The 17,568-nt window shown below is 29.1% G+C and overlaps 1 protein-coding gene across 1 annotated transcript; it reads right to left on the bottom strand.

The window, feature by feature from the left end:
• Positions 1-8,492: 8,492 nt before the first annotated feature.
• On the bottom strand, positions 8,493-9,041 carry Lcp9 (Larval cuticle protein 9). The gene is made up of 2 exons (XM_065513195.1): positions 8,904-9,041; positions 8,493-8,827 (listed from the first exon to the last, which is right to left on the bottom strand). The coding sequence occupies exons 1-2, from the start codon at positions 8,913-8,915 to the stop codon at positions 8,564-8,566; spliced, it is 276 nt and encodes a 91-aa protein (XP_065369267.1). The 5' UTR covers positions 8,916-9,041; the 3' UTR covers positions 8,493-8,563.
• Positions 9,042-17,568: the final 8,527 nt, after the last annotated feature.

Below are 17,568 nucleotides of genomic sequence, written 5' to 3'. Positions count from 1 at the left end.
GTTTTTTTAAGAGTGTTGAATCGAAGAGAAAATATTTGATATACAATAGCCTATTATATTGCACAGCACTGTATGTACCTACACAAGTTTCGCTCCAAATAAGTTTTATATATACAAAATTCATGTCACCAAATTTTGTTACGATCGCTCCATAATTAGTCATAGCTCCCATATAGACCCGCTTCCGAAAATCACTTTAACGTGCTTAAATCACTTGAAAATATTGGTATATACACAAAATTCAACATAAATAACTTTCATATAGACATAAATCATAATACATTTTTACTCATTTACTTGGTGTAGTGTATTATATGGTCATACTTGTTTTCTTAAAATAAAGCTTAGATATTTTCCTTGAAGACCTATTTGGTCGCTTAGTGGGATGCGAGTAGGATATCTATGAAAATAAATATTTTGTAACTGAAAACATAAAATGTTTGACTTTTTTGGCAAAATCAAAAATTTTGTTTTTTAAATTTTTTTTTTTAGCTCAACCAAAAGCTGAGATATTTTCCTTGAAGACCCTTTTGGTCCCTTAGTGGGATGCGAGTGGGATATCTATCAAAATAAATATTTTGTAAATCAAGACATACAATTTTTGACTATTTTTTTTCCGAAATCAAAAACTTTTTTGACTTTTTTTTTCAAAATGGGCTTTTTTCTTTAAAATAAAGCTTAGATATTTTCCGTAAAGTCCTGTTTGGTCGCTTAGTACGATGCGATAGGGATATCTATTAAAATAAATATTTTGTAACTCAAAACATACAATTTTTGTGTTAAAACATTTATTTTGATAGATATCCCACTCGCATCCAACTAGGGGACCAAAATTATCTTAAAGGAATGGACCTAAGCTTTCTTTTGAGGAAAAAAAATTAAAACAAAGGGCCCATTTTGAAAAAAAGTTAGATTTTGCAAAAAAATAGTCAAAAAATGTATGTCTTGAGTTACAAAATATTTATTTTGATAGATATCCCACTCGCATCCCACTAAGCGACCAAATAGGTCTTGAAGGAAAATAGCTTTATTTTAAGAAAAAAGGGCTCATTTTGAAAAACAAAATTTTGATTTCGGAAAAAATATTAAAATTTTTTTATTTTTTTTTAAATATTTTTTTTTCAAAAGATTGAAGAAAGAGCTATCTGAACTATTTGGGACACATTTTGCTAAGAACAATAGGTAATAAGTTACATGGATAAGAAAAAACACCTGCTTGGCTAAAATGTCAAATTTTTACCCGCTCTAAATCAAAGAGGTCTCAACCAATCTTGTTGAAAAATTGTGTCTGGATTACTATCCAATGAAATTTGCACCAACTAATGTTGGTGCAAATTTCATTCCGATCGGAAGACATAGATTTCAAAAGCTGGTTGGTTCACTTGACATGAAAATGCCCCATAAGTATTTTAAATTGCAGTTCCTTCGGATCATAAATGGATTTTTGGAGATTTTAAAAAAAAAAATTGAGACCCGAGGTGATCTACTTTGAGGGACTACACACTGCCCCCCAAACTGAACAAACGTATATAAATCAACTCGAAACACCTTTTTGTTTGATTGCTACTGGCTTTAAATAAAGCTTAAAAACAGATGATGAAACATTGTGGCCGAATAGGCGTTCATACATTTGCTGTCCATAAATTTTTAACATTGTCTTTGTTATATTAGATATAATTTAGTTCATAATATGTATATGTTTGTTACAACAATTTTTATGATGAGGGATTTACCATATTATATTGAAATGGACACAGTAAACATGTACAACTATATTTTTTCTCTATTTTACCACAACAATAGTTTTAAGCAAAATATGTATATATCCTACTGCATTTAATTGAATTTGTTTGTTTTTACAAAAAATCGTCATATTGGAATTATTGCAATTTCTTATGGACCTTCTCATTTATTCAGCGATAAGCTGTGTAGGGTTAAAGAGATTTAAGAATGTTTCTGTAGTAGGGTGGGGCTGCACGAATAATCGCTCAAAACCCCAAAATTCTGCGATTATTAATTTTGTTTGGATAATTTGACTTGATTGACATTTTTAGTGATTATTTAGTATTTATATATTTATATAGTCCCGACAACCTTATTTATTATTTTAGTAAAATTGTTTTATGCTAAATCCCAATTTTTAATTTAATAAATTCACTGAAATTTATTGTTGGGGGATAAGCTAGTTCCTATGCGCATTTCACTGGTTGCTTAGGCCAGATCATCAGGAAACCTTTTTTTTTTTAAATAGAGTGTTTGTTTATTGTTGACCGATTATTCGCTGAAATATGATGGACATTGTATGGTAATGAAGTGGAATTGCCTAGAGCTAAACAAATTAATTAATGATTACTTCCTATCCAAATTTGCTATCGAAGATAAAACAATAGAGATATTAGTGATATTTAATTAAATTTTATCTATTTTTTTTAACTCACCCTAAGCTCTTGTTTGTTGTGTCTTATTTCTGACTTTCTGGTTGAATTTTCCGTTTTGGTGTATTCAGGAACTTATAGTAAAATTTCACGGGTAATATCTTTGCGGAACATTTTAACCCCTTAAATCCCTGTTTTAATGGTGTTTTTTGGTCTTTTTTAAAAGAAGGACATAAAACACCCTTGCCTTGAGGATTTAGAGGGTTAACATATTCCACAAAAATGTACTCCGTAACATTTTACATAACTTTGCTGAACACATTTTATACCTAAAATGTAAGGATCACATGGTTTCTTATGCCTATTAACAATAAGAATGTGCCAGAGTTGGAAAACTTTAACCCCCCTCAGATGTAAACTTTCAAAACGCCGATACACGTGTCTTTTTTTTTTGTCTCCTCTATCAAAATTTATTGGTTGGACCTTGTTTTTTGAATTTTCAAGCCATTTTCAAAGGGCCACCATGTCTGTGGACTATGGACAAATGTTGATATCTTTACAACATAATTTCATGATAGCTTGGACCGCTATTACTCATTTTCAATACCAATACATAGAGTATTGGTTGAAAATTGTTGACAGACAGACAGGCAGACGGACGGTCATAGCTGGACCATCTTAGAATCTTATGAGGACCGAGAATATATATACTAGGGTGGCCCTTAATAAATGAAAGTTCGATTTTGGTTTTGAGATGCATTTACAAGGGGAAAAATGCATTTTTTTCAGTTTCTGTTGTTTTTGTAAATACTAGGCTGTAAATAATCGGCCCAAAAATATATAACATTTCGCTATCTTTCCAAGAGAAATTCCAAATATTGAAAAATTTTACATTTGACCTTTGACTTTTAGTAAAACTTTCAGAATATATTTAGAATTATCTGGACTATAATATTCTGAATATGTTTTACTTAAAATTCATAACAGTAAGGAAATAGAGCTCATTCGCCAAAAAATTACAAAATAATTGGTTTTTCTCGAAAATTTCAAAATTTAAATTGCAGGTACGGAAAAACTATATTTCATAATTACATAACTTTTTCACATTTTTCTTCCCTATTATATTCTTAATGAATCCCAATGAGATGATCAAAAAATTCTGAAATTTGTTTAACAAAATTTTTAAAAATTTGAAAATGGAATTTTGAAACTGCCGTTAAAAAATTTTTATTTTTTTGTTCATACCTAAGAATAAGTTAACGGTATCCTACGAAGACAAAAACTCATATACAAGTAAATATGGACATATTTTAAGTAAAAATGAGCTTTTATTTTAATATTTCTCAAAATATGTTAATTTTGTTCCTACATTTCTTGTTCTAGTTGCCTGAAACACGTTAATGGCCTGGGGAATTTTTAATAACTTTAACATTTTTTAACCAATTTCTTTTTTTTATGTCTCATTAGAACGACAATTACGTACACATTTCTATTCTTTTAAATTAAATTGCAAAAGTAATTTTTTAATGGCAAAATTTTTAAAAAAACTGAAAAAAATGATTTTTTTCCCCTTTAACCCCAACCGATTTACCTAAAAAATTTTCAGGATGATTTTTTTACTAATATTCACCAAACTGGGGGCGTGAGAATGGCCAAAATCCAACTTTCGTTTGTTAAGCATTTCGATATGTTTCCTCCTAACTCTTTTATAGTGGGTATAAAAAGTCGTAAATTTTAGTTATAAAGAAAATGAAAAAAAAATATTTATAATGTATTTCTGTTTTTCTGAAAGGTAATATTTGGAAAATATAAAATAAACATTAGTTCAACATTTTTATTACTGCGAGGTATTCAAAATTGGGTAAACACCAGTGTTTTTTTTTGATTTTTTAAGATCATGAAAATCATTATAGTCCGACTTAAATCTTTTTTTCAAAACCGAGTCTATTATTCAGCCAATCTCCAACGAACTGAAACTTTTAAATTTTAATCGATGGAAAGATATTAGGGTTTTCATTAGCTTAAAAAAAATCAAATAATTTTTGGGGTTTACTCACTTTTGAGGCTGTGTGTACCTATTTTTAATGGTAAAATTTTCTCTAATAATAGCTACTTTAAAAAAATTAAAACTTGTTTTGTAAGGGAATTTTTTTGTCTTCTTTTCAGAAATTTTTACAATATTAATAATAATATTTAAAACATTTATAAATGATTTTTTTGCAAAAATAGAAAAAAAAATTGTAGCTGAAATTTTAATTTTTAAAATGCCATAAAATTTTTGTTTATGAATCTTTTCTACACGCAGAGAAAAAATATAGTTCTGCATGTTTACTGTAACCATTTCTATATTATTTCAAGTTTTTTTTTAACAATATTTAGTCACAGTAATTATTTACATGATTGTGGTAACCATAATATGGTTAATTTACGTTTCACATGATTGTATCAACCAAATTATACCAAGTAGTCCAACTCTCAATTTTTTCAAATTCCTCTCTCACATATACGGATACAGTGCAGTGTTGCCAGACAAAGTTTACCTTATGTCCCCAATCTGAAAGCGATGTCCCCAAAAAATCCCCATTTCAAAATTGAAATCCCCAATTTTGTCACCATAAAAAAAATTAAATTATATTGTTAATACTAAATTTTACTATGTTGAGTTTAACAAACTAAAGTTGCAATCTGGCATAATAACATACGAGAAGCATGTTTACATATATTTACCTCATTGTCAGTTTTCAAAATGTTGATTCATCGATTTTGGAACAAGTTGTTTGGAAGGTGTCATTTTACTTTGAAACCTGCCAAAGAATTCTTGATGTTTATCCGATTTTTGTATGAATTAGTTTTTATAACTCCTTGAGAAATCAAGAGCTTTATAATATTCGATTCTTTATTCCAGAAAAAGAAAGTATATTTTGTAAAAAATGGACAAAATAAGCCCAATTTCACCGCATCGGAAGTGGAATCCATTTAAGTATAATTTAAAAAAATCACTGACAAAACTCATTGTCGTATTAAAATAGAACTTAAAGATAACACTCTGCTACAAAATAAAACTTTTTGTCAGAACTTGAAAAGCGACCCAATGGTGGTTGTAGGCCTAGGTGAGGGAATACTAAAACCGTTTTCAAAGATGTTGAAACTTTCTCAAAACTTTGAGTTATTTTGAAAAAACAGTTTTAAGTAGTACTTTAGTACCTCTAACTCACACATTTTGCATATTTTTTTCGTCGTTTTTCAAATTCAACAAAGTTATTTTAATTTTTTTATATGAAAACCTATTTTTTTACACAGTGTTTTAAAGACAACATTACTTGTCGAAATCGGTTTATATTTGCAAAAGTTATTAAACTTTTTCGAAAAAAGTTCCAAAGAAGGGTATATTGAGTTAGAGCTGATGTTTGCAACGTGCAAAAATATTATCCCAATACCCACCTTAAAGTATACCAATATGTTCTGGATCACTTTCTGAGTCGATTTTGCGATGTCCGTCCGTCCATGTAAACCTTGTAATCAAACTACAGGTCGCAATTTCAAAGATAATTTGGTACAAGCTCTTGTATTGCCTCATAAATATCATAGTTATATAGATATAAAAACCAAATTCAGCAAAAATAAGTTTTATATATGCCGAACCTGCCTCACCAAATTTACCATATAATGCCCACTTCCGAAAATCATTTTAATGAGTATAGATTTCTTAAAAATATTTCAAACTCAAATAAAATTCAACACAAATAGTTTTCATATACATATACAGAAGACATATTAAGAACTAACTTTTCTTTATACATTGCAATAAAAATGTATATCAATGCATTGGTATAAGCTTTCATATCAAAATAAGTATTGAAATTCTATTAAATCAAATTTTGTTTTTTGTTAGATATTCTTAACAAAAACAATACTTATAACTTACAAATGTATCAAAAGATGCACGGTATTTTAAAACGTAATAAGCAGGGAAACAGGAAATATGCTCTAAAAAAAGCGTTTTAGGCGCTTTAAATAAACAGTAAAAACTTTAAAATATGCTCTTAAAATTTAAAAAATATGCTCTTAAAAAAACAAACTTTTACATAATTTTTAACCAAAAAAAATTTACTTAAATTTTCAAATAAAAATCGTTGTCTATTGGATCTGAAAACATTTTTAAACATAGAAAATGTTCTTTCGACATCAACTGATGTTACAGGAGCAAATTTAAAAGACAATATTTCTTTAACACTTAGAACGGTTAAGTTTGAATTAGAACTAAAATTTGATATTTAGATGGAGCTATTATTAAAATAGTGCTTATTTTATATTAAAACAAGTAAGAGAGCTATATTCGGCTGTGCCGAATCTTATATATCCTTCACCTAATTATACTTCAATATAAAAAATTTAAATATTTTTAGGTGAACAAAAAGTTTTTTTCAGTTTTTTCATTTTTTGGATAAAAAAATTTTTCGAATTGTTATTTTAAATTTAAAAAAAAAAATTTATGTTTTATAAATTTTTTTTGGGGTGAAAAGCCATCTATTTTTCAATTTTGAATTTTAAACAAAGAAAGTAAAAACCTGTAACACAACAGCGAAAAATAAGTAAGACAAAATTTGTTTTTGATAAACTCAAAATATGCTATTAAACAAAATATGACATAAATATGCTCTTAAAACAAATATATGCAAAAATATGTATTTAAGGGTAAAATATGCAAAAATATGCACTAACAAATCGATGCCAAAATTCTTAAATAGTTCTGAAACGTGTAAATATCTTATCCATGTGCTCATTAGACTCACCAGAAAAAACATGCATTTGCATATTTTGGTTTCCTTGGTAATCAGTTTTCTTTCCAAACCCGTTGAAAAATATAAAGTCGTACAAAAACTGACTAAAGCTGGCCCACACGGAATGATTTGTTCGCCTGATTTGTGATTGAAAATTTTCAATTACTTGTGATTTTTATCGCGCACATCCCCATTAACAAGTAACAAGATGTCGAACACTAACAAATCATAATCACAAATCAACCGTGTGTGGCCAGCTTAAGTTACAGGTCGACGATAAGTTGACGAACATCATTGAAAACTTTTTTTTAGAATAAATTCTGAATTTGAGGATGTTTCTGAATTTTTTTGACATTTTTTTCACTTTCGCACAGTGTAATTAACATTTAAATACGAAGTCAAAAATTGGCTCCTTTTCTGTGTTTAGCAAGAATTTAAAACAATTTAATATCTGTGAACTTTTGATGAATTCCTTTTTTAATTTGTTTATAATCAAAGCAGTGTCCTGGAAACGAAAAATCTAAAATGTTTGTGTTTTTCATCATATTCTGAAGAAATGAAAGAAATAAAATATGATTATTTAAACAAAATATAAAACTAAATAGATTAGAAATTGAAATATTTGTCAATAAATAGCTCTTCTGTTTTATTACTAGGTCAAGTAATCTACATTTTGAATACCGTTAATGTCTAAAAATGTAAAATCCCCAAAAATGGATGTAAATCCCCAAATTTTGTTAAAATCCCCAAATCCCTCCCCACGAAATTCTGTCCCCAAAAAAATCTTGAAATCCCCAAATTGGGGATAAATCCCCACATCTGGCTACACTGCTTGTGAGCTCAGAGAAATGAAATGGTACTTTTTTACTAACACATGTATATAGTTAGGTATTGTTGTCAAAGAGTCGGACTACTTGTTATACTTTGGTATCAACCATATATATGGTTACAGTAAACAAGTATATGTTTGTGACAACCATTTATATGATGAAGGACTTATCATATTATGTTGCTCTCGGCTTATGGGTATCATAATCTGAGAACAACATATTATGATAAAATTATTCATTATTTATTATGATGGTAAGATTAACTACAAAAATAGCACTTGTGTTTAATGTTCAAATTCAAAACTTAATTTCAATTAAACATCCTCTTTAGACATGAGATATTTTATTAAAATCGGACTATCCGCTTAGATGTTATATATTTATTTCCACTTTATTTTTAGTTCCCCCACTGTGCAGTGCTTGGTTTTCGTAGACTGCAATTAATTTGTATATTTTATTAAAAAGTACTAGTACATTATATTTTTCAGATTAATATTTTTCTACGGTTCTCTTTAACTTTTTGCAATAATCTCGTTTATTTCAACAATTAACATTTTTTATAATTTTAATAATTTGTTTAGTTTTCTACTTTGGGATGATAACCGAATTCATCGGCGGTGTAGGAGACCTTGATGTGTTTGCCATCCTTGGATACGTATTCGTATTCACCAGATACGATCCAGTTGTCCTTGTCCTTCAATTGACCTTGTTGTACAGCCTTGATGGAGTTGTCCAATTCCAAAGCGTAATGGAAACTGTCAACATTGACTTCGGCGTCATTCTTAATGACATTGGCTTCTTCGTTGGCGTAAGCTACGGCCAAGAGACAGGCAAGAACAATCTGGAGCAATGGATTTAAAAAATTATAAATTAGTTTATTTGTATATTAGCGCCATTGAATTGTCTTAATAACTTACCACGAATTTCATTTTGTTTGAATGCTACTTTTGATTACCAAAAATTAACTGATGATTTGAATTTCATTTGTTGCAGTATTTATAATTGAAGTTAATCTGATATATTTTTGGTGAATCTATTGTTTGTTTTAAATTTAGTTTGTGTTCAAGTATTTTAGCCAGTTGGACAGGAATCTCTTGGAATATATGCAAATTATTGCATTTTAGCAAATCGGAACATTATTGTTGTTTGCGAATAATATTTGTTGATTTATTAGTAATAATTTATAATAATAGTGAACACGCTGACATTTGCCAACTCATTCCTGTTTTTATTGTCTATTGTTTTAATTAACAAATGCTTAATGATCGCTATGAGAATGTACATCTGTTTAATTGCATTTATTATGTCATATTTGTTTTATCAGTCGGCACAGTGTGAAGAGTTAACGTTTATCAATGTTAGTCAATTTTGGAAATTAATTTAAATTTTTTAAAGCTTCATGTCTCAAGATACTTAGTTATTATTACTGCTTCCAACCAATGTAAATTTTACGTACTTACAGTGTAATTGAAGAGGTCCATAGCAAAATGCAATAATTCGTATAGAAAATACAGAGGTCAATAGGTCATGCGGAGAAGAGAACGGTAGTGTGGATCACTGGTTGCAGAACTTATATTCTGTATTTGGTAGAATTAGGAACAACACACTTATTGAGGGATACCATATCAGAATAGGATTAATTAGTTTTTTTTATAAAATTTCGTTACAAATATTTGGATTATTATTTCCATAAGAAATCCTTTCTTTTATATATTTTTAGTTATGAGTGAAATACTGTGCAATACTTTAATCTAAAAAGTACTTAAGAACCAGATTAATAGATAGATTATAAAAAAATTTACAGTTAATTAAAGAGCAATAAAATCAAAATATAAACAGACATAAAAAGTGATAATATGCGAAATTAGAAAGCTATTAAATATTTATGACTTTCGTTGAATACTCCATAAAAAGTGTTGCCAGTTTAGCCATTCTATTGCGCTCCCAAAGTCTTTAATTGCAATAATTTAATTATAATATTTGAGTCCACCAAACTTCAAAGCGTTTATTTACACACATTTTAATGTCCTGCCAAAGTAAATCTATGTATACTTTTCAATATTGACGTAATCTTATATGTACATTTCTATAAATAAATTGAATTTAAGATTATGTTCCCATCCTTTTCGCAATGACCGAAATGTGTTCTGTAACATTTGTCAAAAAGTTTTGAAAACCTATAAAAAATGTTAGTGAGAAACCTTAAGATTGGGTTTAAGGCCCTGAATAAGCCGTGGGTTCCAAACTTTATGTGTAAAGTGCGTAGTGAATATTTAAGACAGTGCACAGTGGGGCAGAATCAAAAGTTTGTGGAAATAAATCTGGCATTTCCAAACGGCTGGTCCAATCGGTATAAAATTTGATGTAGATAAGGAGTATTTGAGTTTAAGTTATTAAAATGAACCCTACAAATGCACCAGGGGCGGCGCTATGGGGGCTTAAAGTAAAACAATTTTTAAACAATTGCCATTTTTTTGTTTCCATCCGATTCCAAAGATTTTTATATTTCTCGCTCGGCTATGCTTGTGTGTACTTCAAAACTGAAATTCTAAAATTTTGTTAGTTAGACAACTAAATTACCAATATTATACAAACGATTTCAGAGCAATATCAATTAAGGATACAAAAAAAAATGATTTTCAATTTAAGAATTTTAAAAATAGTAGAGTTTTGCAGGTTTTTGGTCGAAAAGGTGACTTACCTTTTTTTTATTATTAAAAAAACTTTCTTTAAGAACACATAACGATTTTATGTTTTTCTGTAAGGTATCTTTACAGAGAACATAAAAAATATGTCCTATTTTTCGAATATGTCGCGCCTACGCCATATTTTTTTTTATCAAAATTCCAACTTTGGGCCACATGTTCAAAAATCTCAAAGCTGGGTTCAGAAAACGGAAAGTAGCTTTAGAATCCTTGATATGTTCCCTATTTATCGCCAAAGTATTTCCCAGCTCCGAACAAAAAGTGGACCCTATGGCAAAATTTAAAAAAAAATACCATTTATGGGATTTTCGCTCCAATTTTTAGGAATTGCGGGATTCCCTTTGACCTTTTGACAAGTTTTAGAGTGACATATTTTAAAAATTCATAATAAAAAGTTTGTATAAATTTTCTTAATATTGTTACGAAATTGTACTTGAATTCAAATATAACGATTTTAACGGCTGATTTAAAAGTAGCATAATGCTTTCAAATAACAGTGCTGTAATAGCAAACTGTAACATATCTGTGGCCATTATTAAATAAAAGCTTTCAGTTGATTTGATCGTAAGTTGGCAACGCTGTATTCGATTTCGAATATTCAGTTAAAGAACATTGTAGAAAGTACACCACAGATGGCGTATGTATTAGAAACCTCTAGACAGTTAAAGAGAAATCTAGAGTGCAGATGGCAGTGTTATAAATAGTAGCAGTCGTGAGTGAGTTTATCAGAGACGCTTTTCGAATAAACATCAACTAAGTGCCTTAAAGTGTGTTTTGTTTTTCAAGTAAATTCGTGTACATTATAAATTGTGTCTGTATTTCTGAGAATTTATAAACGTGTATAAAAAACATTGAGTGACTATTTAATTCTGTGGTTGTTGTACATTTTGAATAAATAAAGAGTTGTTACAATTTTTAAACTACTAAACGGCTTTTATTTGCAATCAAAAGTATACGGTTTATTTAAAGGAAATAAACCAGCGTTTTGAAAAGGTTAAAACGTAACAATATTTTATTTAACAACAAATCAATGGTTCTGACATTTTATACTAAAATTATTTTAGTGAAATATGTAAAAGTGCAATATTTTTGAAGGACAGAGTTTTAAAGAGGCATATTTTTGACTAGATATTGACTTGAATTTTTCAAATTGTTGCTAATATTTACAATTCTATTCAAATTTTGATACAAATTTTGGTTATAGAAACTCAATAAATATATAATACTTATGTAATAAAATCTTTATTTATTAACAAAACTGAATGCAATTATCAACGTTTTTTAAATTTGTCATTCTAAATAAAAATAGCAATGTATTTTTTACAATTTTGCCAATAGGGTCGACATTTCGTTCAGGCTTGGAGGATTTGTAGGGCCCATTTCTATAACTTAACAAATTTTATCCCAATGGGATCAGCCAAAAAATTTTGATTTTGCATCACTGTGCAGTGGGAAAACCGTAAACGTTGTCTTTTTTTTAGTATTTATATTTGACCAAATTTAATTATTTTAAAGTTGTTGAGTTTCTTAAGCTAATAGGGCTTGAACTTCCTTAATGTAAATAAAAAATCATATTTTTATTCTAATTTTCTCGACGTTTCGTAGATGTTATGTCTACTTTTATGTCGTTTGAGGATATTATGCGTTCGAACTGATGTTTGTAACTCTGCTACAAGTTTTAACTGGAGGTGTTAATAGATGTGTTAAGTATATCATATGGTTGGTATTGATATCAATATTGACCGATATTAATATTAAGATCCTTCGTGTCTTGGTTTATCCGTTATACCCAATTACATTTTTAGTCCTGGAAGCATATCCTGAAGTCCCCAATAACTTTTTTTGCAATCTCTTTTATTTTTTTATTTCCCTAATATGTTTCTAAGCATTCTGAATCATTTTTAATTACAAAAATATAGGCCCATAATCATAGTCAAACACTAAAGTCGGTTCTTTTTAAAAACAACTTTAAAATAAAAACCTGCTTTTTATTAATTTGCAACCATAGTCAAAATTAAAGCATGTTTTAAATTGAACCGACTTTAACTGGGTGCCACCGCAAATGTAGAAAATGTTTTCATACAATATACAACAAAAAACAGACAAGTGGCAACGCTGAACAGCTGACATACAAAATTAAAACAAAAAACGTAAACAATAAAAGTAACCGGGACATCTAAAGAACGAAAGTTGTTTGTTGTGGAAAAATGGAAAAGATAAGATTAATTAATAATAATTACGATATTTTGGTACTAATTTTATTGATAACTGTTCAATAATTGCAAAATCTCTACCAATATCTTGTAACTTAAACATTTTTTACTTTGTGACGAACTTTTTTACTCGGCGAAGAACAGCTGATGCTGTTGTTAAATGAGTTAAAAACAACTTCAGCTAGTTTTATATTTAGAGTCGACTTCAGCGTCAGAAGTATACTTTAACTTGTCTATGATAGACCTAAAGTCCACTCTTAAGTAAAGTCGAGTTTAATTATCTTAAAATGTACTTTATTTTTGACTATGATTATGGGCCATAGTTTTTAAAAATTTTAGATGCAAAAAATTAAAAAAAAAATTTTGGATTCAAAAATCTATTTCATACATTTTCAAATTGCTATCAATCAAACAAACGAAAAGCGGTAATTGAATGAAATAAATTGCGAACATCTCTAAATATATTCCAAAAATAGACTCAAAAACAATTTTTTAAAAATATTCATAAATGTCGAAGTTATGTGCAAAAACCTAAAATGTATCCATATGGATACAATACAGCGAATGGGTTAATAATAATAATATTAATTTTTTATGGAATGAGAATCTAAAATAATTTTATGACTTAAAAATAAGGGATTTTTTAAATTTTTAGCTTTTATTTTGAAACATTTGTACAACACATTGGCCATTGTTAGCTATAACATATTCCCATCTCTCTGGCAACATACGGATTTCGAGCCAAAAAAACTGCTCATCTTTTGAGGCCAAGAACTAATGAAGCGAATATCGGATACTCTATTCCAAAGTTAAGGTATCCCATACAGAGCGTTCTGCATCGATCGAAACTAATAGTAGTCGGAAGAGGTACGGTCTGGTCTATAAAGCGGGTGAGGCAAAACTTTTCAACCACTTCAATCTAAATCATTTTTAACAGGTATTGCAACATATGGCCGAGCGTTGTTATGATGTAGTTCTGGGAGTTTTTCGGCCTATGCTCGCTTCAAACGAATGAGTTGCGTTAGGTACATGTTGCCTGTGATGGTCTGGTCAGATTTCAGCAGCTCATACTTTAGCTCACACCAAATACAGCTAATTATCTCAACAGCATGGATATTTGGCATTCGTGTCGATTCGGCTGGTTAGCCAAGCTTCACATACGTTCTGTTACGCTTGTAATGGATCCATTTTTCATCGCAAGTAATGATTCGCTGCAAAATTGAGTTTCTTTTATGGTGTTCAAGCAGCATTTCAGACATACAAAATCGTCTTTCAAGGCCTCTCGACTTCAATTTGTATGAATCTTGCGGCTTGCAAACATTTTGAAATTACTGCTTGAGTAGCTTCCAATGATTTAGCAAGCTGTTGTTGAGTTTCATAACAATCTTCATGAAGTCATGCTTACAATTCTTGGTCTTCAGACTTTGTTGGCTGAACTTACCAATCTTTATTTTCCGTGTCAAAATCACCACTTCTGAAACGAACGAAACCTATGGAACACATTCACCATAAGCTTTGGTGAGTAATCGGAGTGCTTTAGCGGCCCTTTTTTTCAATTTAAAGAAGTAAAAAAAAACTTCCAGCATATGAAGCTTTGATGGTACAAAATTCGATATTTTCGAAGCAAAAAAAATGTTGTTGTTTACACTTTAATGTTGATGAATAAAAAGCGCGTTCAAAAAATACGCCATCTATAAATATGATAGACAATGGTTTCAAAGTGAAATTACAATTTTTGTTAACAAATAGATGTATTTACAACATTACCTTACACTTATTTACTTATACTCGATATTTTTTCTAAGACTTTCTGAATTTCTAGGAGTAAGTTGTTGTTGGCGATTTTTAGATTGGCTTCTTATAAACATCTGTTGACGATCAATAGTTTCCTAAACATTTGGTAGGAATCTATTAGGGTATTCACACGGTAGTCATAAAGTCGTATGTCATAAAATAATAACACAAACAAATATGACTAATGTGAGCTGACTAGCACACTATCATATGAGTGTGATAGTCAGCTGAAACAAAAATATTTTTTTTAATTTTCATTTCAAAATTATTAAATGAGAAAAACTAGTTTTTAATTTTTCAGTAAAAAAAATGTTATGCCAAAATTTTTATTTTATTTTTAATTTATTAGTTAAAAAAATTTTATGATAAAAAGTTACTGTGAGCTTGCTGAAATGTTGGGACTATTAGCTGATGCATTATTTGAAATTTCTGGATGTCTCTGTTCTTATTGGTTCAACTGGTTATTTCGATGTATTATGTCTAAACCGATATTTCTGATCCTTGGAAAAGTAAATTGATTACATTTTTTGATTATCGTTCGATTTTTGACTGTGGTTTGTTACTATTCTATGTCTATTTTGTATTTGATTCTAATGTATTTTTATTACTCCTTCTAATGTGTCTATTAAATACATGAAATTTCCAATCATATCTTTTACTGAAACTGGCTGAAATCGGTCCAATATTTCACCTAGCCCCAATAGAAATGTCCTCCCGTAATACGACATTATCAGTCATAAAAATTGTTGCCGAAAGCAGTAGATAGCAGACCAAGAGACGAATGAATTTTCTCGCATATTCTATGATACGCTAAATAACAGTTTTTACTGAGAAAAATAATAAATTTATCACCAATACCTTAATCATTTTGTGAAACAAACTACAAGACAGTTGTCACGTATGGTATGATAATTTCATTAATCTTGTGTTTAACACAACTTAACCCAACTTGGCCCAGGAAAGATAATTTATTTAATTTGTTTTTTTTTACTTTGTTTCAAAACATTTTGTTTAACATACAATTTTAGTTTAAACAGAATGTGCACAAATAAAATTTGTCGTCAAGAATGAAAATGTTGCCGTTATCTATAAAAAAAAGGTGTTCATATACATGACTAGAAAGTAAGCAGTTATATAACAGATAATAAATAAGTATTATACGACTACATCTAAGTAATGCAGAGGGTATGTAGTCTTCATTGAACAGTAAGTTGTTGAGTAATTGCAATACATTAAAAAGTTTTTACTGGGAAGTTTCGCTTTTATGTTCAACCCTCAATCAATTCAATTTCAAAAAGATTCAAATTTAAACGTGTTACAAAATCATTATTCTTAATATTTTGTATTCAAAAAATTTCGTGTTTCTACTTTAAAAAACAAATTTTAAATACCAGTTCTTTTAGTTTGCATTCGATATTAAACATGTTGTTAACGCAAGATGTGCAAACATTTAATTTTTATTTTTAAATTTAGCAAAATCACAAAAGTAAATATGTATACACGTGATAAATCTGTTTATAAATAAGTATTTAGCTGGTAGTATTTTATTATTAGTTACATATTTATAAGAAATATTATTTAAAAGTTGAAAAAAAAAATCATAAAAGTGATTTATTATTATAAAGATACCACCGGTATAGTGAAATATTTAGTGGAATTATTTTCACACAAGTAAAATTTTAAATGTCAATAAAAACAAACTCATAAGAAGGGTCTGTATTAGGGTGGTTCTTAAATTAGACCTTAACGATGTGCACTACTGACAAGTCATATTTAATTATTTAGACAATTTCTTTCAACTTAAATTTGTTTTAATTGCTTAAAGCTCGAAACTTCAAGTAAAATGCTGTTTAACTCTTTCAGCCACAGTTTTTTGTGTATAAGTTTATAATCAAAACAATTGCTTTTTTACTTTATTTAGGGTTCATATATTATGGAAAATAAGAAAAAATAGAAATATAGCTAAAGGTTTTGGAATGAAATGAGGTGGTTAGTTTATTAACCACCATGGCGGTTAGCAAACCGATTCTTTTATATAATTCGTAATCAACCGGTTTATCCAATCGACAATTTTTTCACCATTTTGGTTCCACTACAACAGTTTTGGTAGATAAATCACTAACAGAAGTATTAGCCAAATTTTATAGAATCAAAATCTCCATCATATTTTGCATGTAGCCTCGAATGTATGGCACCGATCACCATCATCAGATCGCCTTGCTCCAAATAATTCTCTTCTTTGTCGGGTTCAAGACTGCAGACACATTCCCATCCGAAGGTTCATTGAGTACACGCGGGATCCTTACCAAATAACATAATATTATGTAGAGAATCGTTATATAAAACCTATTTCACTCACAGTGGTTAGTAATCTAACCACCTTATTACTTACGTTATTTATCAAGTAGTATAGTATAAAATATTACTTTGTTAGCACAAGCCAACCAAACAAACACTAAATAACAAAGTAACACTGAATTTGATGAACAATAAACACTCTGACCTTTTTTTATTGAATGTTGGAAAATCCCTTAGAAAAACTGCGGTTTACAATATTTTCAAATTAATGTATGTATTACAAAATGCCAATAGATGTCACTAACCTTTTTTTAAAGACTCTAGAAAAGGTGGTCAGTAAAGTGACCACTAAACCGGAAAGAGTTAAAAGTTCTCACTGACAACTTGTCAAATTTTACTAAAATGTGCAACATTAGTAGACAAAATGTTGAGCTTGTAAGCAGTTCAATGCATACATGCTCTTAAGATAAAGTCGGACATCTTACGTATTACATAGTATTATTGTGGAATTTACAATAGATGGCATATCTTGTGAATGCGATTTTTGTTTTTAATAACTTCTATGTCATTTT

This window comes from Calliphora vicina, chromosome 5 (assembly GCF_958450345.1).
Source record: "Calliphora vicina chromosome 5, idCalVici1.1, whole genome shotgun sequence".
Classification (NCBI taxonomy): domain Eukaryota; kingdom Metazoa; phylum Arthropoda; class Insecta; order Diptera; family Calliphoridae; genus Calliphora; species Calliphora vicina.
Note: the sequence above shows the minus strand (reverse complement) of the source record. Positions and strands in the feature narration are given on the sequence as shown.